The 26,284-nt window shown below is 35.8% G+C and overlaps 1 protein-coding gene across 1 annotated transcript in view; it reads left to right on the forward strand.

Annotated features, from left to right (window-relative positions):
- The window catches only part of LOC121385840 (deleted in malignant brain tumors 1 protein-like), an 80,761-nt gene that overhangs the window by 26,200 nt on the left and 28,277 nt on the right, over nucleotides 1–26,284 (forward strand). Inside the window, exons 4-8 of the mRNA XM_041516629.1 lie at nucleotides 1,776–1,920; nucleotides 8,439–8,611; nucleotides 13,122–13,278; nucleotides 20,181–20,350; nucleotides 24,293–24,437. Of these exons, the coding sequence (XP_041372563.1) occupies nucleotides 1,776–1,920; nucleotides 8,439–8,611; nucleotides 13,122–13,278; nucleotides 20,181–20,350; nucleotides 24,293–24,437 (790 nt within the window). The remainder of the gene's footprint in view (nucleotides 1–1,775; nucleotides 1,921–8,438; nucleotides 8,612–13,121; nucleotides 13,279–20,180; nucleotides 20,351–24,292; nucleotides 24,438–26,284) is intronic.

A 26,284-nucleotide genomic window follows, 5' to 3' on the forward strand; every position in this document is an offset into this window, starting at 1 on the left:
ATTTTGTTTTAACTGCGCCCTATCCTACGCGTTTTATTCCAGGCCCGGACGAAGTGAGGACTACATGATAAAAATGTAAAAATAAGTACAAAATTAATTTTACAACTAAATCTGTTTTATATACTTCTTGAAAAAATTAATTATAACGTTGATATAATCGGGTATAAAAAAAACTTCATCAGTACCATAACAAGAACAATGTTTGCAACTCCGACCATCTCGGACGGAAGTAGAGTTTAACCTTTCAGGTCAACTAATCAGGAATTAAATAAATAATGCCAGAAAAGATCGTACAATATACCAAAAAGTAAACAGAAGAAGCCAAAAGTACTGAACAGGTGAACCGACATTAGTACTGGAATACAACGAAATAATAATAATAATATATATATATATATATATATATATATATATATTGACAATAATTTATCAAATTACATGTTGTTAATATTTGTAATATATACCTTAAATCAAAATAATGCAAAATAATGTTCTATCGTGGTATTAATTAGGCCCTAATCAGGGAGTTAATGTTGAATAGAAAGAAGCAGACGACAGACTAAAGCTTAGCAGGGTGTTGGGGCAAATGAATTATTGGACTCTATTTCTCGTTCCAGCCAGCGCACCACTACTGGTATATAAAAGGCCGTGGTATATGTCTTATCTGGTGGTGCATATAAAAGATCCCTTACTACTAATGGAAAAATGCAGCGGGTTTCCTCTCTAAGACTCAGACTGTCAAAATTAAAAGTTTGACATCCAACAACCGATGATTAACAAATCAATGAACTCTAGTGGTATTGTTAGAAATAGATTATTCACCCTGCACATAAATAAAACTGGTGGGGTCAAATCATGCTCGCCCAGAAAAAAATATTGCTCGAGGGAAGGTTCGACCCCGAAAGCCTTGTGCACACGCGCCTGCGTTAGATGTAGGTAGAGCAAAGCCGACGCATGATTTCCTTTTTCGTGAGTACAACAAGTATATACACCAGTGAACTGATTTAATAATTTGTTCAAGATAAAGTATTCAAAACTATGCCCTCACCCTGCTAAGCTTTAGTCTCTCGTCTGCTTCTTTCTATTCAACATTAACTCCGTGATCAGGGCCTAATTAATACCACGATAGAATGTTATTTTGCATTATTTTGATTTAAGATATATGTTACAAATATTAACAACATGTAATTTGACAGTCATGTCTATATATATATATATATTATATATATATATATATATATATTATTATTATTATTATTATTTATTATTATTATTTTGTGTTATTCCAGTACTAATGTCGCTTCACCTGTTCGGTACTTTTGGTTTCTTCTCTTTACATTTTGGTATTTTGTACGATCTTTTCCCGGCGTTATTTATTTAATTTATGATTGGTTGACCTGAAAGGTTAAACTTTACTTCCGTCCGAGATGGTCGGAGTTGCAAACCTTGTTCTTTTTATGGTCCTGATGAAGTGTTTTTAATACCCGATTATATCAACGTTATAATGTAGTTTTCAAGAAGCATATGAAACAGATTAAGCTGTGAAATTAATTTTGTACTTAATTTTACATTTTTATCATGTAGTTACGTGTTTTAAGATTTAATGCAGTTAAAACAAAATAAAACAAAACAAAAATAGTACTGAATGTTTATCGCACATTGGGCTTTCGATCACTGTGGCTAACTCAATGCAGTAACCGCCGTATCATGTACTAGTGTCATTGGGAAATGGTATATTATCCTGTCATCAAGTACCTAAGATCTGTGTATTTCAGTATCTGTACGGTTAGTGAACGGATCAGGAATACGAACGCAAGGCAGAGTTGAGATTAAAATCAACGGAACATGGGGAACTGTCTGCGATGATGGATTTGATAGCAAGGATGCTTCAGTCATCTGCGCCATGATGGGATTCAATCGGTAAAAACAATTATCCAACTTCTGCATCTAATTTCTCTTTATGGACGCATTCCATTCTCGTAAATACGTTTGCACATACAATACAATGTTGCTTAGTCGTAAATACTTCTGACAAAAAGGTACCTAGGTTTTTTCCCCAAGCCACTAAAGGTTATATCAGATCAAGAAAGAGAATCAACAAAACTCTGATCCGATATCATGTATGTATAATCGCTTCTTCAAATCGCTTTAAATACCAACACCTAGCACAGATTAAGGCTTCTTTTTAACAAGAAATCAAATATAATTCAGTGGCATAATTCGTCGCGTGGACAATTCACTTCATTTGAAACAGCCATTGTTTTTCCTACTATAAGTAATACTATACAACTGATATATTAAATAAAAACAAGAACATTAGGATTTTCAAAATCGTATCAGTGGGAGATTTTTGGCATGCCATTTTCATTCATTCCGTGTTTTGTTTTTATCTTTCACAAGCTATACCAGTAGTCCAGTCTGTAAAATTAAATAAGCTGTCTACTGCATTGCTATAGTTTCGCAATGATCGCTTATCTACATTATCTAGGTCAACTACAAACGCAATGGGCAGCTTTGTTTTTTCTTCGTTTAGCGGGACGCCAGTAGAATTGGGACTTTACGTCATTTGCGTAGGCGCTGAGCTTCTCGTGTGATTTTGAACAAATTTAACTGTCTTGATTGAGGGGTCGTCTCATATCTCTAAAACATATTTATATCCATATAGGTATGGTACCACATCTTTCCAGGGGTCAGTGGGGGACTTGCCTTGAAATTTTGACAGTGGCCAGCGGTTGGCATACGCGTTACATGTTAGGGGGTGTTAATAATTACGTAACGCTCTAGGAATAGAGGAAGAGGATGTTGTGCTCCATTTACGTAACATTTATCAAGACTATATATATGTTATTTCTATTCATTATTTAGACCTAAAAAGGTGGGTTTTTTAAATGTGAGGCCGGTCTAGGATTGATCCCCATGACTGGTATATAAAAGGTCATGGTATATGATATCCTGTTTGTGGGATGGTACATATAAACGATCCGTTGCTAAACAAAAAATGTAGCGGGTTTCCAAGGCGCGTGTGCAGGGATTTCAGCGGGGTTGGGGGTTATACACTGTGTTGAGTGAAGTTTATATGGGGTCATGCTCCCCCAGAAAATATATTTCAGTTTGTTTTAGCTTGGGCAGGTAAGGGTTTTGACCACAAATGCCCTCCCCCTGCACATGCACCCATTTCCTCTTAAATCAATATGCTCTTACATTGATGCCGTTAAACTAAATAAACTAACTTTACCCTTTCCAAACGAAAGAATATTTATTTGAATTTCTCGATTTTAACACGTAAAATTAAGAAGGGAAAACGTTCATTGTCTACTTTAGTATATTTTATTAAAAAATATTATACAATGTGTTACTAGTATGCAAACTAAACTTTGAAAGTTCTACTAACACTTTATAAAATATTAACTCTGACATAGGAAGGTACGATTGTCGATAATACGCTGTCAAGATCAAACCGGTTTTAAAGAAAGAATCTAGTACCATATCTTCAACCGAACGTTCTTCGTACAGCGCAAGATTTCTCATTTAATTTTTTTAGACGAACACTACAATTTCAAATCCGCAAACGCACATGTCAACTGAAACTGATAACAGGCTATCGATTGTGTTTTGCCCAGCAATGGCGGCACAGGCGACGAATCAAGCGTATGCTTTTGACGATCTTCGTTCATAGCGAATACACACGAGTTTTTTAAAACTGCATTTGAGCTTGTAGTTAATATGTGTACATGATGTTATAATATGGTAACCAGAGACTGTAACGTTAACAGAGTTACCTGACCCACTCGGCTGAGAAGGTGATAATCATCCTTCACCGATCAAGGTTTTCTTTTCGGACAAGCTAACTCTGTTGTTTGATTGCATTTGTTTTTTTCTTAGCTTTATTCTGACTAAGGATGCCAATCCCTGGAGAGACGTTATAAACCTGAGTGACTAAAACATTTTATATTGTCCTCCGGCGACTGAACCAAATTTGATATAAACAGATCAGCAGAAGTCACCCTAGGGGATAAACATAGCCTTGTTACAGGCATTGGCGAAATGCACTTCCATCTTCGATTTCGCGGAGTTAAAAATTATAACATCATCGATATTATGGTCAACACGAAAACTGTACATATCAATGTGTTTAAAAAATAAATATTATTAGAGTAAAATATATCTAACCAGTTATATATTTTTCGTTGTGCCCTTTACGAAACACTTTTATTAACACGTTTTAATAAAACATTACCATCATGACAGCAACTTCAACAAGAAATGAGAAGACGCGATTAACATAGACCGTTCTATGAAGCACACGCGCATATCGTCAGCATAAAAAAAGTTAAAGGGACATTCCTGAGTTTGCTGCACTTTTTAAAATGTTATCGACTAACAGAGATTTTTCAGTGATTGTAATAACATATCAAATATATTTTTCTGCATAAAATATTAGTGGTTGTATATTAAACGTGCTTCTGATCGTTCAAATATTTGTATTAAGTTAAAGTTCATTTTATTTCCTAAAATATTGTTTTTTTCCTACGTACGAAATTATTTGAAGACAAAATCCAGTTTTGGCTTGTTACAAATATTAAGACGACCAGAAACACATTGAATATACAGACACTGATATTATAAACAAAAAAAATATATTTAAATTGTAAGTTTAATCGTAGAAATATTTTATTTTATGTCGGAAACATCTTACAATGCAGCAAACTCAGGAATGTCTCTTTAACAATCCGCGAATCCCGTATATATCTGAAGATTCCCGAATGTATTGCTTGCGTACAAACTGATCAAAACAATGTTACGAGGCACTTTTGTGTTCCTTTTTTATGTAAAGTAATTTATTTATTTTTAGTTGAAGTCCGATATGTAACAAATAAAATGTATCATTATTGCATAATAATAATAATAATAATAATAATAATAATAATAATAATAATAATAAATAGATAAATAAATAACTGAAATATTATTAATGTGTATATGTATTAAATTAATTAAACTTTAATTACATGAAGCCTTTGTGCAACTAATATATATTTTTTTTTTTCAACATTGTATTTCTGCATTTATAACACTGAATCAGAACACTTCAGGAGGTTTTAGCAGCATGAATCGATAAAATACAGTTACGGGTTTCGTATATAGGAGGACTGCCGCTCTCCAGCATGGCATTTTAGAAAATTTGTTTCACAAGGCTTATTACAATCAAGACCTCGTGAAAGTTATGGCAAACATTTTATAATTTACACAGCAGAGAGTTATATATATTGTCATGAGCTGGTCATTAAGTACATATATACACGTTTTATAGTTATGTTTCTCTTATACATATTATGCTTTTCTAGGTACTTCAGTATTTTCACACACACACACACACACACACACACACACACACACACACACACACACACACACACACACACACACACACACCAACACGTGCTATACACGTGCTATACAGAATTTATTAAACTAGTTTGTGAATCATTTTATTCACCGAGCAAAAGCGAGGGGTGCACAAACAATTCCTAAACGAGTTTCATAAAGTTTGTATGGCATTCCAGGGAATGTTTGTAAATATGATTGTAATCTCTTCACAATCGACGTTAAAAGCATTACAGTGATGTGGAATGATGTCAATTTCCAAAACCGCGACAGTCGCAAGCTTGCAGATGCAAAAGCGACACGTGACGTTAGAAATGTGCTATGACAGTTTTCAAGGTATTGTTATGACCCAGGTAATAAAGATAGCGTGGGGAAAATACGCCATTTATTTAACCATTTATGTAACCATTTATTGTAGACCATATGGGTAATAAAAATAGATAAAGCAATAGTTGCTTTATGAAACAGTATGTATGTATGTATGTATGTATGTATGTATGTATGTATGTATGTATGTATGTATGCATATTTATATATGCATATATAGATAGATATATATATATATATATATATATATATATATATATATATATGTCTATGTCTATGTTTATGTCTGTCTATGTGTATGTGTATGTGTATGTGTATGAGTATGTGTATGTGTATATGTATGTATGTATGTATGTATATGTATAATATATATGTATATATATATGTATATATATGTATATATATATATATATATATATATATATATATATATATATATATATATATTGTCATGGCTGTCCCAACAATTTTCTTAACTGTGTGCTGTGACATAGACTTTTCTCAAGTAATTTTAAAATTGGACAAAACAGAATTTTAATTTTTTTTTATTATTTAGTAGTAACTATTTGCATATTGGCTTGTATTCTGTAATGTCTGGAACTATGCCATTTATTATGGTTATTGTTTAATGAAATTCTTAGTAGTGCAATTTGTCGTGTCGCGCTCTACAGAAATTGCCAAAACCAAACCTTGTTATTAGTGATCGTTTGGATGCACAATGCGAGCTACATTTAGTTGTATTTCAAAATAATATGTTTATAGTGTATGAAATCATGTTTGTAAATTGTTGCCGTAATTTATTTATGGGATATTAGTATATTACGATCGCTAAATGTGTTAATGTAATGTTTGACGTCCGTGTTTTGGTCTTGTGGTCTTCGACTTTATTTAATTCCCCAATTCCTATGCATATAAAAGCTATGACACAACGTTGACATCGATATTATTGATGTAAATATTTCCTCAACTGCAAAATGTGTGTACTTACACACTGAAAACATCCCATGGGCTCATAAATAAACCTGGGATAAATTTCCGTTTGATCGACAGTTTTAACATGGCTGCCGGGATTGACCTTGCCCTTCAGTAAGTTTATTTTCCTCCAAAACTTGTACGATCGATTAGCTATTTTCTTAGTTAAACGTATCCTAATATTGTTTGTACATTACGGCAAATCATTTTATTTATTAATTGAGACAATAACTGTAAAACCGATTAGGCCTACTGTAATATTAGTGTTTTTAGGAACAGTATGAAAATGTTGTTTTTATAATATCCCCAAAGGCTTTTTCATTAAAACTATTTTATATTTAAATTAGACTAAAAAAGCAATTGTGTAGTGATATTCTCGTGTTTATGCACATTAGAATTTGTTTGTATTATTAGCCTGAATTCTGAATGTATTTGCAATGCACCATAGCGTCTTTTTGTGTCTATTAAATAATGCCGTTTTTACAATATTCCCAAAGGTTTTTTCATTAAAACTATTTTATATTGAAATTATACCAAAAAAAGCAATTGTGTAGTGGTAGTATCATGTTTATGCACATTAGAATTTGTATTATTAGCTTGAATTCCCAATGTATTTGCAATGCACAATAACGTGTTTCTGCGCCTGGTCAATAATGCCGTTTTTATAAATATTCTAAAGACTTTTTCTGTGAAATTGTCTTACGCTAATTTTACACTCAAAAAGCAATTAAGAATTTTTAGTGTTATGTTTATGCACTTTAGACATTTCCAGTATTAATTAGTTCAAGTTTGTAATGATTTTGCTATGGGTTAAACTGACGTCTTTATAAAAGTTGAAGTTTCTCAGAATTTTGAGTGTGCATTTACAAACTGTAAATTGAAAACGGAAGGTGGACCAAAAAGCAAACTTAAAAGGTGTGTTTTATTTAACGACGCCACAAGAGCACATTGATTGTTTTATCTTATAATCGGCTATTGGACGTCAAACATATGGTCATTCTCACATTGTTTTTAGAGGAAACACGCTGTGGCGACATAGGCTACTATTTTACTACAGGCAGCAAGGGACAAGGACCAAAAAGCAATTACTTGATTTATTGAGCAATTGTGTGCATAACGTAATTATTAAATAAAATGATATTTATTTTGTAAAGGTAGATGTCTTTCTAGCGTGACGTAATTTCTTAAGAAAAAGTATAAAAGGATGACGTCAATGGACGTCAACAGTTGTTCTCTCACTCGTTCACGGTCTGACAAGTAAACTTTAAAGACATGTCCCCTTGTCCAACTTTCCAACTTTATTACATTGCATACATTTTAATGGACAGTGGAATAACTTTAACTTATATTTTTAAAGTCAAATTTTATTAACTTACCATCTCTATTTAATTTAAAAAAATTATGGAAGCAATATTGATAAGCAACTGCAAGCTGTTTATATTTATTGGAAATACAGTCTTCACTGGTTTGATATAACTAGAGCTGAAAGGAAGAGATCTATCTATATATTGGAAACTTACCTGTGAACATTAACTTAAGTTCGAATACGTGTTTACTGAGTACATACTTACACCAGTTTAATTTAACTCCTTACATCCGAACTAAATGAACGACTGAATGTTTAACAACACCCCAGCATAACAAAGACATCGGCTTTGGGTGTCAAGAAAAGTTGGTTACATAATTAAACACATCTAGACACTGGCTCCTGGCCTAATCCTATTAATAATAATAATAATGTTGTATCTTTCTAGATTGGGACCTCGGGCTAGGACGAGGGCTGCTTTTGGACAAGGTTCTGGACCAGTCTTTTTTCAAAGTCTGTCTTGTATGTCATCTGAATCATCCATCTTAGACTGTCGGGTCAATCCTAGTGGTAACAAGAACTGTAGCCACAGTGAAGACTCGGGTGTTATCTGCCAAACAGGCAAGACACATTTTAAAAAGCAAACCAGGGTTCAGGCACTTGTTTATTTTGCAGAATGTCCTGCCCCACTAGTAGCATTTTCCAAGGGCCTATGGTTGTCACTACTGTTGTTTTCGTTTATTCAACAAAAATAGTGTGCACAATTTTAATTAATAAAAAATAAATTAAAAAAATACATTTAAACAAAATATGTAAAGGTCAAAGTAGATTACAACATTAAACATTTTAGTCAGTAAAACGTCATATCGGGAAATAGTCCTTAACAGTATGCCACTGTCGATTTGAATTTTTCTATAGAGTAGGAAATTGATTTGATACCTTCAGTGGGTTTTTGTTTTCCAACTTTGTTGGCTAATTTTGTATTCTGCTATTACTGAATCTTAGAGGTCACAAATGTAGCAAAAAAATGAAATGTAACTTTTTAGCTAGATTACATTATTCCATCTTACCGAGATTGCTTAGATATTTTGATTCTGGTATCAAATCAGTGAGTAGGCCTAATGTGGCATGTGGGAATACCAATTTCATTTCTATATGTATAAGACACACACACACACACACACACACACACACACACACAGAGAGAGAGAGAGAGAGAGAGAGAGAGAGAGAGAGAGAGAGGAGAGAGAGAGAGAGAGAGAGAGAGAGAGAGAGAGAGAGAGAGCCGTCGATATTAAATAATGGATAAATTGTATTAACAATGCATCCGTTTACATTCATACATTCCAATTTACAATAACCAATTTTGATTATACTAATAACATACATTTTTAAAAAGGTATCGAAATCTGTGTTTTTATGATAAGCATATGTTGTATTCTGACAAATCCACTGAAACTGTTGTTTCTACGGTGCAACCTAATATAATGTACACCTCATAAGACACATATATTGTAACCTAATATAATGTACACCCCATAAGGCACATATATTGTAACCTAATATAATGTACACCTCATAAGGCACATATATTGTAACCTAATATATTGTACACCTCATAAGTCACATATATTGTAACCTAATATAATGTACACCTCATAAGGCACATATATTGTATACATGTTTGTACAAATGCAATATGTCATATTAAAGAAAACAAATGTTGTTAAATAATACTCCTGAAGATAGCTACTGTCAGTTGGGTGTGTGTTCTCGGCAATATAATATATTATTTAGAGACAGCATGGCTGTTCAGAGTACCTCAACTCCTTCAAAGAATTTCATTGAAACACATGTGCTTGATTGACCCCTAGATTACGAAGATCTTAACAAGCACATACAAGAAATATCACTTTTAAAAATACAATGTCTGAGGAAGAAAACCAATATGATTGTACATGTATGGAGTAATGACTTAATGTCCTCTACATCAGTGTTTGGGGCAAATCCTGTATGCTGGGTGTGGATGTCTTCAAGTCAACAGGTGTGGGAGTTGGAAATCCATCGGCCATGCTGATTTTCATAATGGACCATCAAAACCATTGTCACCCACCAACAGTCCTGACTATATTTTATTTATAGCCTACTGTAGTTGGAGGTGTTACATATTTGTGATATCTGGAATTATCATCCAGCTTTAAAATATTTATTTTTGAATGACATAATTACCTGAACATCTATTTTCTCGTATTAATCCAGATGAATACAAAATGCATATTGGATGTATTTCTTCAATCTGTAATCTAGCATAGTATTTAGCTAGTAACATTGGGTAATACACATTTAACAATAAAACAAATTATCAACTTACTCCAAGGCAGACGATCAAATCTGAAGAAAAAAAAAGATTATTTAAATACACACACACATATATATATATATATATATATATATATATATATATATATATATATATATATATATATATGTATTTAAATAATCTTTTTTTTCTTCAGATTTGATCGTCTGCCTTGGAGTAAGTTGATAATTTGTTTTATTGTTAAATGTGTATTACCCAATATATATATATACTCTTCAAAAGAAGAAACGCAAAACCACATTGTCGTAACATTTGGAGAATTGATTTAATTATTGAATGGTGAGTCCGATAATTACCAAATGTTGGAGGATTGTTCACAATTCACTCTAGTCCATTGTGAGTAAGTGATAGGACACACCACCAAGGTCAAGGTCATCTGGAGTCAATACCGGGTGTAGCCTCCGCGTGTGTTGACAACTGCCTGGCACCGCCTGCCCATTGAAGCAACCAGAGTACGGATGACGTCCCGGGGGATGGTGGCCCACTCGGCCTGCAAGGCTGCTGCCAGCTCGGGCAGGGTCTGGGGCTGTGGTTGTCGCTGTCGGAGGCGTCGGTCCAACTCGTCCCATAGATGCTCAATTGGGTTCAAATCCGGTGATATCGATGGCCAAGGAAGGACATTAATGTTGTTGTTCTGTAGGAAAGCCGTTGTGAGACGTGCTGTGTGAGGCCTGGCGTTGTCATGTTGGAACACTGCGTTGGCGTTGGCCATAACTGGAACGATGTGTGGCCGAAGGATCTGGTCAATGTAGCCCTGTGAATTCAGGTTGCCCTGCACGTGGACCAGGTCAGTTCTGCCAGTGTGTGAGATGGCTGCCCACACCATGACACTACCCCCGCCGAATCTGTCCACTTCCTGCACGCAGTTTGCCGCATAACGTTCACCACGACGCCTATACACGCGACATCTTCCATCATGACGTCGGAGCAGAAATCGGGACTCGCCACTGAACCACACCTGTCTCCATCGCAGTTGAGGCCATTGTTGATGAATCTGGCACCACTGCAGTCGGAGTCGACGGTGTTGTGGTGTTAAGATGACACCTCGAACTGGACGTCTGGCACGAATTCCTACCTCACGTAGGCGGTTCCGTACGGTCTGGTCGGATATCCTGCGCAAACCTGGTATTGCTGCGGCTGTGGAGGTGGCAGTAGTCAATCGTTCCCGAAGGTGGCGTACCTGGATGTAGCGGTCCTGCCCGGGGGTAGTGACCCGTGGTCGACCGGATCTAGGGAGGTCACGTGTTGATCCATGTTGCTGGTAACGGTCCCACAGTCTTGGAGATGGTGCTTGGGGACACATGGAATGCCCTGGCAACGGCCGTTCTGGATTCGCCTGCGTCTAGTCGGCCGATGGCATTGTTTCTCTGCGGTTCACTGAGACGTGGCATGTCCTGGATTGTCAACTGTCGGCCAGATACAGAGGCCAGGCAAGCGAACACCCTGCACTTTTATACTGTCGGTGTTCATGTTGCACGTGCAGACAACGCACGTGCAGTGGTGACATGGTTTGCACGTGGCTGCGTTTTTGCGAATATTCACATTTTGAAACTTTATTTTACAGTAGCTGCGTTTTATCGAATGTAACCGTGGGAATGTGTTTGGGACATGCAATGACCTTATATTCACAAAGCATGAACCGGTAGGAAACATAAAATCGGAGTTATAACCCATTTGTACCCTATTGCGTTTCTTTTTTTGAAGAGTATATATATATATATATATATATATATATATATATATATATATGATCTGGAGACCTAAAGATATGTTTAACAAGCTTATTGTTGTGTATAAATAAGGATAACAGGCACAATAGTTACAACAAATTTAATTATGTCTTTAGCAAAAGTTTTCTTCATATTTAAATACAAGTATGCATAAAACTACACATTTGTCTAAAATATTACTTAGCACCCTATAAATATGTCAAAATGACCCAAAAATATCAAGTTCTTTACAAATTTGAGTTTTCAGAATGTCATATATGAAAAATTAACTATGTTAATGGAAATTAAAGACATTAACCCATTATTGGCACATGCTAGTTTTAATATAAAAATAAATTGCTATTAAAATCTAAGTTCAGGTTGCCTAGATATATTACTATATTACCATAATTAAGACCAGTTATATGGCAAGTCAAATACCATGTAGAAAGAAATGATTCAAATCTTTACAGCAAAACCAACTTTTCCTCAGTGCTAACTTTGATTCAAACTCCATTCAGAGTCATGTACAATGAATATTGTCAAGGTCAAGGTCAAGGTCATTGTGAACTTGTATGGCCGAGTGACAGCTAATTAAGCAATCAGTATAGTTTAATTACATTAAATGACAAAATCATATTTTGTTTTTTATTATGTAGAGACTATGTGCTACAGGGGGTCATTTCAGAGATAACGGGTAGCGTCTATGACTACGCTTGTTTCGCACAACGTTTGAGTATATTTGTTTACAGGTACTCCAAACATGTTTCAAGCACAAGGCTACTTGACACAGTGGTACTAGATGAAATCAAATTGCATACATTTTTTGCCCAGATGAAACTAATTATTTTTTATATAACCAACACTCACATTTATCACCAATCACAGTACTTGTGGTGTTAACTTCTCTATTAACAGTTGGGTGCAAATCGAAATTTAACCCAGCTGGAAGTTATTTGGTTTAGTACTACCTATAACGCATACCACTGGGTTGCACAGCCTTTAAAGGCTAACATATTTATAATTTGTTATTTGATTACAGGTCATATAGACAAATCCGCAATACGTTTGGTGAATGGTCCAAGCGAGCATGAAGGAAGAGTTGAAATATTCCATAATGGCCAATGGGGTTCAATCTGTGATGATGGATTTAATGACAAGGAGGCTTGGGTTGTCTGTCGCAATTTGGGACTACCAAGGTTTGTTGTTGAGATTATAAAATCAGATTGTACCTCTTTGTTTGTTACAAAAGAATGGCTAGAAAACTACCAAACGTTGTTTGCCCCCAACTGTAATATAGGCCATTTTGAGAAAATGGACATCTGGAGAATTTTGTGATTGTGTTTTCGGATTGAAAATATAGATAGATTATTGCATGAACGGAAGTGCTGCACAGAATATATGAAATAAGTTTGGGAATGATTTTATTTCCCGAGTGAGAGCGAGGGCTATTAAACAATTCCCAAATGAGTTTCATAAATTTTAAATGGCACTTCTGCGAATGTGATTGTGAACTAACGTTAAATATGATATTGATCGCTTCACAAACGACGTTAATAACACCAGCGATGTCAAATACAGTGATGTCAATTTCAGAAACCGCGACTGTCGCAAGTTTGCAGCTGCTATAGCGAAACGTGACGCCAGTATATATTATATTATATTATATTATAATTTGAAATTGAAAGCAGAAATCCAAGGATTGTTTCTTATAATTGCAGTTTCAAAGTTGCATAATGGCCAAACATATGTATGCAGTTTTCTTGTAAAATGTAAAGATTATCCATTAATTACATGCCACAACCAATTATAAACAAGACACTGCTTTAATATGGTTTCAATATAGACTGCTCCACAGAAATCTAGGTATAAATACTTTTTATGCATGAGAAACTACATAGATTCTGTAATAACTTGTATATTATATTATATTATATTATATTATATTATATTATTATTACACTACAAAAAGACGTATATGTACTTATAAAGTCTAATTTCTGCACAGAAAAGATGAAACACTTCAGTCTTAAACAGACCAATCATATTTATGCCAAACTGCAAACTGCAATAAACACAATTCAAACGAAGGTAGGTTCAAAATAGTAGAGGAACCAGCAGTCCAAAACATTTAAAACCCAGTTCTCACAAATAAAATGTTTGCACTTCTGCCACAGCATGACAAGTGTATTTTCCACCGAAAATAATGAGATCCCCAACACTAGACCTTCACCTAAAATTACTGGCTACAATTCGGCGGCTACATACCGGCCCCTGTTATTTAACATTGAAAACAATTATTTAAACATTTACCATAGCCCCAAATTGCTCTTTAACACAATAGGCATTGCTGATCAAATCATATGTTCACTGCAATTAGTGTTCACTGCAACTAATGTTCACTGCAACTAAGGTTCATAACCCTTTTACAATAGGTTGCACTACATCTGAAACTGACTACACAGTGCATTCACTCTCCAAGAGTAAACATAGCTTACTAATAGGTCTGTTCAGAACATTTGTTTTTGTTTTCACATCTGCACTTCGAACAAGACCGTGCTTGTCCTGATATACTCGAACAATTCTTCCCATTAACCATGAGTTTCTTGGTGCAGTGTTATCAACAATCAACACATCATCACCAATTTTAATGTTTCGTCTAATTTTAGTCCACTTTTGTCGCACCTGAAGCAATGGAAGATACTCTTTGGACCATCTTTTCCAAAAGAGATCTGCCATATATTGAACTTGTTTCCATCTACGACGCGTGTACAGATCACTGGGCGAGAACACACCTGGAGGAAGATTAGGCTTCCCTTTCAACAACAGCAAGTGATTTGCTTCCAAATCACTGGGATCATCTGAAATTCTGGAAATAGGTCTACTGTTAACAATGCTTTCAACTTCACACAGAAGAGTATGCAGTCCTTCATCATCCAATACTTGTTCCCTTAAGACAGAAGACAAAATTGCACGCACAGTTCTTATCTGTCTTTCCCACACCCCTCCATGGTGCGAATCTGTAGATGGATTAAAAATCCACTCAACGTCTTTCTGCATCATCGCTTCTTGAATAGCCGATCGATTCCAACCTTGGATAGCACACTTTAGTTCCATTTCAGTACTCACCAAGTTTGTACCATTGTCAGATCTCATTTGCTGAACCTGCCCTCTCCTAGATATGAATCTACGCAGAGCATTTATGCACGAGTCAGTGTCTAAAGAATGCGCTACCTCCAAATGGATAGCACGAACTGCAAGGCATGTGAAAAGAACGCCATATCTTTTAACTTTAGATCTGCCACGTTTAACTTCAAATGGAACAAAATAGTCAACACCTACATTTGTAAAGGGTGGTTCATCTGGAGTAATACGATCTTTTGGCAAATCTGACATTTTATGCTCTCCAACAGAAGCTCTTCTACGACGGCATTCAACACACTTACTTATTACACTTCGAACTACAGAAGCTGCCTTAACAATCCAATACTTAGTGTATAAACTTGAAAGTACATGATTTCTACCAGAATGACCTACATTCTCATGCACTTTGCGAATTATCATTTCTGAAATGCAACTGTTTCTCGGTAAAACAACTGGATGTCGATTCCTTTCTGGCATATTCGCTCTACTGAGGCGACCTCCAACTCTTAAAAAAACATTTTCAATGAATGGGTCGAGTTTCACCAGGGTACTCTCCTTATGAACCTCAACTTCATCTCCCTTTGATATTCTTTCAAGAATTCTGATTTCACGCCTTTGAACATACTGAATAATATAATGTTCAGCCTGATCAATTTCACACCATATTTCACTGAAGAAATACGCTTATGAACTTTGTCAAGAAGTGATCTTTTCACTCTCATAATCCACGCAACTGCTCTTCTCAGCTTGTACCAATCTGAGTAATACTGAAGTAAACCGATTACAGGTTCAATTGGTTCATCTTCGCTTACTGCATTTACAAACACATTTTTTTTCACTTCAGAATCTTCTTTAGGAATATTTCCCACACCTGAATTTTCTGGCCATTCTGTTTCAGATCTGCTGAGGAATTCTGGACCTGAAATCCATCCTGAGAAATTAATGAATTCTTCTACAGCCATTCCCCGAGATGATTTGTCAGCTGGATTCAGCTCTGAATGTATGTAACTCCACTGTGATGGCTTTGATCCATCATGAATAACTGCAAGTCTGTTGGCCATAAATGTATGAAATCTACATGTGGTATTTTCAATGTATCTCAGCACAGGGACTCCCAAATGTTTTCGCGATGCGAGTAGACGTGTCTACGTGCGCTCTCGAGTTGCCCCCCACCTGGGGGGACTGATAGCCAGCTTTGGGGTTCTACTGGAGTTCCGGGTTACCTATACCGGGACACGGGCAACCGTGTCTTTGGTATACGGTGACCCGCCTCCAAAGAAGAGGAACGGAGGGACTGGAAGAGGAAGGAGGAAGAAGAAACTCGTGCCAGGGACGGCTCGGGGGGGTGGGGGGACAAAGCTGGCGGCTTAACCGCCAGCGGCGGTCCCTTCTGCGTCGCCGCCCCTACCGAGTTCGCCGGAGAGGACGCGATCGCCAACGGCGCCTGCGTCCCCGGATCAGCCGTATTCGAGCCTGGACATCGCGATATGCCAGCCTCCAAGGGTGGTACCACCGACCTCCACTCCTCGGACGCCAACTCCGGTGCAGCGGTCAATTATACCGACCGCTCCCGTTGAGTCGGCACAGGGACATGTTGTGGTACTTGTACCTTGTTTTTTAGTGGTAGCTGGTAGAACTGTATGAAGAATCGTGGCATGTAATCTCTCACAAACACTACATTTAAGTCTAGCTTTACAATTTCTACTCATATGTCCTGGAGTCAAACATCCAAAGCAAAAACCCTTTGACTTTAGGTAATGCAGTCTTTCTTCATATGGTTTTTTCTGCATCTTCACACAAAATTCTAACCTATGTTCATTCCCACAGAAAACACATCTATCTGTAATAACCCTCTCACCAATTTCTTTTACATCTTTTGAGTTCACGACTTTCGAACTTCTCTGCACGGTCTCCTTGACAGCATTCACAAAATGACTTTTGATATTCTTTTCTGGTCGCTGCACCTTTAACTGACAAGCACGATATGACTTTTCATCGGCTATTTTTCCATAAATGGGATCTGTCATCACTTGAAACTGCTCTTCCACAAAGTCAACTAAATCAGTGAATTTTACTTTTCCACCTTTCTCTCATCTTGTATGGAAGTTTGTTCACAAGAGCTTTCATGCTTGTATTATGTTCAAGTTCTTGCATATATTCACTGTCTTGCATTCCATTGTAACACTCAATAAGGAATAGCGAAAACTTTTCCAAAGATGCACCATCTTCCGGTTTAATCTGCGGCCAATTAAGAGATTTCTCCTTGTATGCAGATGCTACTTTGAAGTTGTTTCCAAATTTCTTTTTCAACAAATACTTGGCTTGATTAAAACCTCTCTCCTGATTCACACAATGAAAATAGCTTCTCACCATATCATTCGGCTCCCCCTGGTGTACTGCTCCAAATAGAACAATCTGTCCTTGAAACTGTCAGTCTTTTCTTCAATACAGTGCTCGAATGCTCAGATAAATGTTATGTATTCGAGAGGATCACCTTGAAATATAGGAACCTTCCGCTCTGGTAACATAGCTAGTTTCTTATGCTCAACCATCATCTTCATGATATCATTCTGTTGTTGTAAAATAGATTCATCGCAACAGCTGAATTACCACGTTCATGTACTGTCATAGGATTAGCACCAACAAATTCGGAATACACTGGCTCAACATTAGCAGATGACCTACTTCCATACTGCTCAAAAACTTTAGTCTGTGCATCAGCAATAGCCATTTCTGTTTCCAACTTTCCTCTTGCTCTAAATCTTGTTTCTGTTTTAACTTCATAACCCGTGTCTGCAATTCTGCTCGCTTTGCTTCTAGTTTCATTCTAGCTGACGAGGCATCACTGCGAATTGAACCTTTTGATCTACCACTAACAACAGAATGTTGGTCAATATCACAATTCACTACACTACCTGAATCAATTTCATCAGGTTTCTTATCTGCCACATACATTGCATTGTCTATCCAACGTTCTATGGTTACCTTAAACTGACGATATGATTTGTCTTTATCTGAAGACCATATTTAAAAGTCATTTTCCCTTTCTTCTTCTGTCAAAATAGCACAGTAACTAGCATGTGATTGTAAAAATTCGTGATATCGTTTTGTCCACACCTCGAAATGTTTTTTTAACAAGAGTCACATTTTCTTTATTCTCAAGTAATTCATTTATAATGTTCAGCTCTCTGGTTACTAAGCCGCAACAAGTACTTCTACTTTGTTTAAACAACGAACCGCTGTAATTGTCAAAAGTAGCCATCGTCAACACGGAACTGTTTGTTTACATTTGTACGAGCGCCGAATGAATTACCGGAAGTCTCCATCAGTAAAATTGTCTAAAGCTCTGGCCTCTTAACCTCTGCATTTGCATACACCATTATCGAGACTACCGATCCCTATTTTGAACTCATATAATGTCTAATTTCTGCACAGAAAAGATGAAACACTTGAGTCTTAAACAGACCAATCATATTTATGCCAAACTGCAAACTGCAATAAACACAATTCAAACGAAGGTAGGTTCAAAATAGTAGAGGAACCAGCAGTCCAAAACATTTAAAACCCAGTTCTCACAAATAAAATGTCTGCACTTCTGCCACAGCATGACAAGTGTATTTTCCACCGAAAATAATGAGATCCCCAAACTAGACCTTCACCTAAAATTACTGGCTACAATTTGGCGGCTACAGTACTATTGTTACCGACCCTGGTAGAAGAACTAAAATATTGTTAGAATTAAAGGTTTTTTCAGAGACAACCATATCCCAGTGGTCTCATCTCTAACTGCTTTGAAATAGCCGCAGGTTTTCAATGGAAGGATTAAGAAGTAGTACTAATAGAGCTAGCAACAAACAGGAAACGCTTACTCTTGTGACTAATCCTAACAACACTAAAATACTGCCAGTCTCGAATGTCTACATTACAGCAAAGTTCTAAAATAGAAAAGTTGCCTATCCAAACTTGTTATTATAGCCTAAGAACATCAAACAAATATTCAAACCAAAGCTCAACAAACGTTAATTTATCTCAATTGTGTTGACTCACCTATGGTATTCTAGCAATGTATCAGAACTGTGTAATTGTACAATAACAATGTTCAACATTGTAACAGTAATAAAATAATTTTATTTAATATGTATTATTCTAGTATAAAAGTTGTTGACTAGGAAATAAATGTAACGATTTCCTATATATACAATTAGGAGATAACCGTATGGAGTTTCTAGATTTGAGGGTGTTATTGTCTATTTGATCTCGCAAATGCAATTTGTTAAATGAAACATTTGCGGGCATCAAATAAACAATAACACCCGCAAATCTAAAAATTCAATATGGTTATGTTCATTGTAAACTGAATAGTTTTTCAACGGAACTAACTGTATATTTTTTATTTCTTGAAAAAAATACCTGGCTACAATATAACTGTAGACCTTTGAATCGTTAACTTCGCCAATTCCAATTGGTAATGACGTCACCTTCTAATGACGTCATTAGCTTTCCTAGTGTTATTTTCATTTGATCCCCCAAAAAGAATGTAATTAACCAATCACAATACAGAACAAACTCGCCATCAGTTTACAATGTTTACTAAGCTTACCAATATGATTTAATTATAACTGATATGTTGTTATAATTGTCGTGACGTCACTCTACTTTTCTTCCGTTGTAAATGACGCCACATCTGCATTGAACTGACCAGCCCATAAAAAGGGTGAAAGGCATATATGATTTGATGAGTTGAAGGCCCCAACACTAGCATTATAAATAAAGATATCTGAAGTAATAAAAAAAAATGAAATATATATGATGGATCCATTTATTATACACGTAAAAAGACACATAACTAAACGTGTGTACCCAATTGTAATTAGCTGTAGTCGGTTTCACCGACATGCCGTGCACAGGACACACGGCCTGTAGACGTAACATATGATATGCATTTTTTCTGTTTCAGTTATGGTGCTAGAGCATATCATGGTGCTCGATTTGGACGCAGCACAGGATCAATATGGTTGGATGAAGTTACGTGCATTGGAGATGAACATCGTCTAGATCAGTGCTCCTCCATACCCTGGGGTAAACATGACTGTTCCCATAGCGAGGATGTTAGCGTCCAGTGTCCGTGTAAGTTTCTTATATACAGTATAACAGCTAGAATAAAAGGTAGAGAACACTTATACCGTAAAATGCAGAAAATGTATTACCTTGTAAATAAAAATAGAATGTTGGTTTGTTTCCAGATTTTATATAATTACTTATTTAATACTGACCAGCGAGTTTCTTCAGATTTCATGGGATATTAGGTGTGGATATTATGAATGGATAAAATACCTTTAGTTTTCAAGGTAGTGAAATTATGTGCATTTTAAAATCATTTATTCTATCGTTCATTCATTGCATTTTGATTTTCCATGTCTAATTACTTTGTTCTTTCCTTTTGACATAAGGGTGAAAGGACTGATTCATAAAAACCTATTCCGTGCCTGACATAATGATACATTATTGTACAATTTGCAAGGAAGTATAAAGCTACAAATTTATATGTAAGTAACACAACAGCATAACCATCACAAACAACAACAACAACAACAGAAGCAATATAACTGAAATAATAACTTTTTGGACTAAACCAAATATAATCAAATTGGTGACAATGTTAACGTGTGTGGCTTAAAGACATATTGTCACAGACCATTGACCTATCTAATGGTCTAACAAAGTATTACCTGAACAAAAATAATTTGATTTGTCCCTAAATGTACTTTATTCAACCATCTTCATAACCACCATACTCCATTTATTAATGATATTTTGTAAAAATAATTGAATTATGGCAATGGTCCATAAGTCCAAAACTGAAATTGCCGAGTGGGTTGATATGGATTTCACTCCATCATGGTTCAGTTAAGGTGATGTGATAGCTAAATATGGTTTCCAATAATTAATATATTTTTTTTTATGTATTATCCATTATTAGAGTAATAAGGTCCTTAAATTCGTGACAGTATGCCTTTAAAATACTATATCCAAGGGTAGGGGTTGGTGATGCGTAACTCTCAAAAAATTAATTTTATCAGGTATGGTAAAAATCAGGTGAGTAATGGATACTGACGTCCCAATGCTTGATTATAATTGAACATTGATTGGTTTCGTTCTACCCATGCAATGATCGATTATAATGGAACATTGATTGGTTTCGTTCTACCCATGCAATGATCGATTATAATGGAACATTGATTGGTTTCGTTCTACCCATGTAATGATCGATGATAATTGAACATTGATTGGTTTCGTTCTACCCATGTAATGATCGATGATAATTGAACATTGATTGGTTTCGTTCTACCCATGTAATGATTGATTATAATGGAGCATTGATTGGTTTCGTTCTACCTATGTAATGATTGATTACAAAGATGTATGATTGTATGGGGAAATGTTAACTGTAATTGTTCTCTCAGTTTAGATGATGTATTTAATGTACATATTGTGGGGTTGGAGTTCGCTTTCATGTGTACTTAAAGAAAACATGATATTAAATAGTAAAAAGGTAACCTTAGCCATTTGTATGCTTTAGATCTTGGGGAAGATGGCATTACGCGCATGGTCCTTATAATTCAAATATATTCTTATATAGTTCTAACCGATTGTGTAATGGAACGTTGGGTGAAATCGATGGGGATTCCCTTTGTGTGTGTGTGTATGGGGGGGGGGGGGGGATAAACTAGGTATCCGCATTTAATAGTGGACAAAACAAATTGCAATTTTCTTCAAATCGCTATAAACAACGTGCCAGAAATGTCATCTGTGCTGTATATAGTATATGCTCAATTCATATTCAATGCTTTTCCTAGTTCTAATGATCATCTTGACGTTTTCTTTTGAATATAATATGTACTCCTTCGCAAAATTAAATATAATTATCTTTGCTTGACGACCAAGGATCTTATGCAAGGATCTTGTTATACAGTCATCCATTCATTTAAAAGTCAGGATTTCCATTAAAAAAATGCCTTTAACGTGGACCTCGCAAATCCAAATGAAGATGAATTGAGACTACTGTGATTATTCCCGAAAAATACATTTGAATTTATTCAAATGTTATATTGTGAAGTTTTTAATTTGACTAAGTATATTACCAGTACTGCTTTTGGTGATAATTGTCACATTGCTATCGAAGCAATCCAAATCTTGGGAATAAATACATATAATTTGTTTAGTCCAGTACATTTATGTCAAGTCCTCTTGTGCTTGAAACATGTATGAGATACAGGAACAAATCCAGAGGGGGATGCATCCATATTTTTCGGGAATAAATATTGTAATGGCAATGTCGACACTCCATTTGTAGCCAATAACAGCCAACGTGACCCAATCCATAGCACGTGCACAGCACCTATGAGGCAAAAGTGGTTTTGTACGTGACACTGGTCACGTGACTACAATAGCACACGTATTGCTCACAGTAGTCTGACAACGAAAAAACACATTTAAACTTTATTTGTTACGACCTGTTTGAATGCTACGCCTTACAAATGTGCAGCGTGAAATTGCCGCCGGCATGTTGGACGCAGGAACGTCAATAGCTGACGTTGCAAGGCCGTTGACTTGCAGTCTATGGGCAATTTATGATCTAAGGACACGATTACAACAAACGGGAACCACAGCTGATCACCACCGACCTTGTAGACCACGTGTGACGTCACAGGCAGATGACCGTTATATTGTGTTGTCACCTCCGCAACCGTTTCATGGCAGCTACAGCAACCAGTAATGATCAATTCAGACGTTGCGTGTCCGCGAAAACGATCCGAAATCGGGTGCGAACCGTTCACCTCCACGCACGACGCCCATATATTCCATCCATTTTGGCGCAATTTCATTGACGTCAACGTCAGTTGTGGGCACAACGCTACTTGCGATGGACTTAGAGGGAATGGAATAGAGCCGAGTTTAGTGATGAAACCAGATTCACAGTGTGATTTGCCGATGGCAGGCAGAGGGTTTGAAGACGGCGTGGTGAACGTCATGTTCAGTGTTGTGTTAGTGAAGTTGACAGATTCGAAGGCGGAAGTGTAATGGTTTGTGGTGCTTTCTGTGGAAATGGACGTTCTCGACTTCCTGTTATCCATGGCAACCTCATCACTGCTGCATACCGCGACCAGGTGCTAGCACAGGAACTTGTGTCCTTCATGGCAGCTCATTGTCCAGGCCTGATCTTTCAGCATGACAACGGCAGACTCCATACGTCCATCTTGACAAAACATTACCTGAGGAATGCGGGCATCAATGTCATAGATTGGCCTTCAGGGTCGCCCGACCTGATTGCCATCGAGCACGTTTGGGATGTGCTGGGAAGACACCTGCGCACTCTCAGGAACCCATCACAAACTTTGCAGGAACTAGGTGCCTCATTAGTGGAACAATGGTGCCGTATCCCTAATACGCGCTACTGAACCTCTGATTTCATCAGACGACCCTGCTTGTGAATCACCATTTTGACTGTTTGTGGTTTTGGCGAATGTTGTGGGCGCATCGAACGGATTTTTTCCTCAACATATTATTCCTATTCTTTCTTTGGACGTCATACAATTAAAAAAAAAACTTATTTAACACGTTATTCTGATATATTTGCAAGATGAAAACGGTTGTGACGTTTTTAATTTGACTCAGTATATTAGCACTTCAAACTGTTTCCTAGCCATTTTCAATTTTGTATAGTGATACAAACAGGAACAACGAAAGATTTTTAAAGGTATAGTAAAATTTAGGCACAAAACATGAAACGGTGTAATTGACAATGAAGATTTTTAAAGTTTGCACACCAAAATCAGTTCTTTAGATTCAGCCGTGTTATTTTCATTGCATATCTTTTCATCAAGCATAGAATATAAATAACATAATACCCAAACAAAAATATGCATTTGTTGTGTTTATGCTGTGGATATAACGATATACCATAAACAGGTATTTTTACTTTAGTAGTATATCAAACATAATTCTAAATATTTCACTGTGGCCAAATGTTAGGTTTTTTTTTGTAAACAGATGTTTTGTATATTTCAGTACCTATACGATTAGTGAACGGATCAGGAATACGAACACAAGGCAGAGTTGAGATTGAGATCAATGGAACATGGGGAACTGTCTGTGATGATCAGTTTGATTACAAGGATGCTGGAGTTATCTGCGTCATGATGGGATTCAGTCGGTATATAAATCTATTTGATAAAATGAAAACAATTCAGTGATTTACAGGGTGGGTGTTCGGGTTTATTTTCGTTTTGTGTTTGTTGTTTATTTGCTTTGTTTGCTTTCGTTTGCTTATTTTGTTTGTTTTCTTTTGTTTGTGAATGTGGATCAGAATGCTTCACAAAACAATGCTTTTATTACTTAGCCAAATTATTTAGTAAAATTTTATACCGGCTAAACGAAATGACGTAAGAGGAACAAAATATATTAATATGAAGCGCACTTCGATGTTTTGCACTAACATGTCCATATCACTATGTTTACTTTGGTATGTAAAACTGGAATGTATTTAATATTGTACATACATTGAATTGCAAATATTAAAATGACCAAATGTATGTATGTATGTATGTATATATATATATATATATATATATACATATGTAAACACATACACACACACACACACACACACACACACACACACACACACACACACACACACACATATATATATATATATATACTTTTTGGAAGAGTATATATATATCTTATTTTGTAACAAGCACACATGAATGAGGCTACAGGAGAAATAATTGCTGACTAGATTAATTTCAGTACCTGTATAAACGTGCCTAAAGACACCCCAAGTCACCCAGTACCCGATTTCGCTACAACAATGTCGCTGTTTATGAAATAAAATGTAATTTTTATTGCTATACGTGTATACCTTATTAAATACGTAACGGAATTGCGAGATATTTCAGGCATTAAACTCAGCTAGTCCACATAAGAAAAATTATCATAATGATATAACTCTGTACTACACAAGTACTGCACTAACGTTTGTTATGGACAGAAGTGAGACACCCTACTGCTAGGTGTAGTGCATGAGTACTTAATTAAAGTTTGGTAACGGAATTATGCAAAACGGACACCATATTTACAGGCACCGCAAAACATCGACAAACTCTGTGAAGTATGATAAAATAATTATTTATCTTCATGATGAAATGATGACCTAACAACTTGTGATTAACAAAATAGTAATTATATTACAAATGAGCTTTTCATAATTTTGTTGTACAACATTGAATGCCAGTAACGGAATTACACAGTTCGGTAACGGAATTACCACTCTGAATTTACATTTGAAAAACAATATGTATTTACTTTAAATTTGATTTGTAAATATGTTGCATAATTTTATAAATTAAATAATAATGCAGTATACTTGTTTTAAGCATTCATACTAATATTTCAATTCATAACTAGTTTCAATATCAGTAATCTACACGTACATGTATATGAGTGGAGATTTAAACCACCACTTAACTGTGTACATATTACATAGTAAATGTTTAAAATGTTTGACAACAGTTGAAACGAATCTTGAACAGTGACAACGTTAATGACAAAGAGAATGACACCAGGCCAGAGGAACATAGCCAATTAAAATTAGACTGACCGTCAAACATCTAGATAGTATTAAGTGAAAGATATTGTTCCCAATAATAAAATTCCTCATCTATCCGAGGTTCTGGTAACATACATGAAAATACCAGTATTTAATTTGTTTGGCCATTTTTTCCATATTTTACTCATATTAGATTTCCTTGTAAAGACAGCATTAACACAATAAAACAGTTGCTTTATTTTTGTCCATTATATACATCCAAAACCATAATGTTGGTAATTAGAATGATACTTTCCATTTTCTGGATATCCTGTCATTTACATATAAATTCTAAAATACATGTGCAGTCAATATTTGTCTTTGGATAAAGTAAAATTAAAGTTTGCTTCAAGTAAATATGTCACATTACATTTCCACTTTCTGGGCCCTATATATGTTTAAAGATATAT

This window comes from Gigantopelta aegis, chromosome 12, assembly GCF_016097555.1.
Source record: "Gigantopelta aegis isolate Gae_Host chromosome 12, Gae_host_genome, whole genome shotgun sequence".
Lineage (NCBI taxonomy): Eukaryota > Metazoa > Mollusca > Gastropoda > Neomphalida > Peltospiridae > Gigantopelta > Gigantopelta aegis.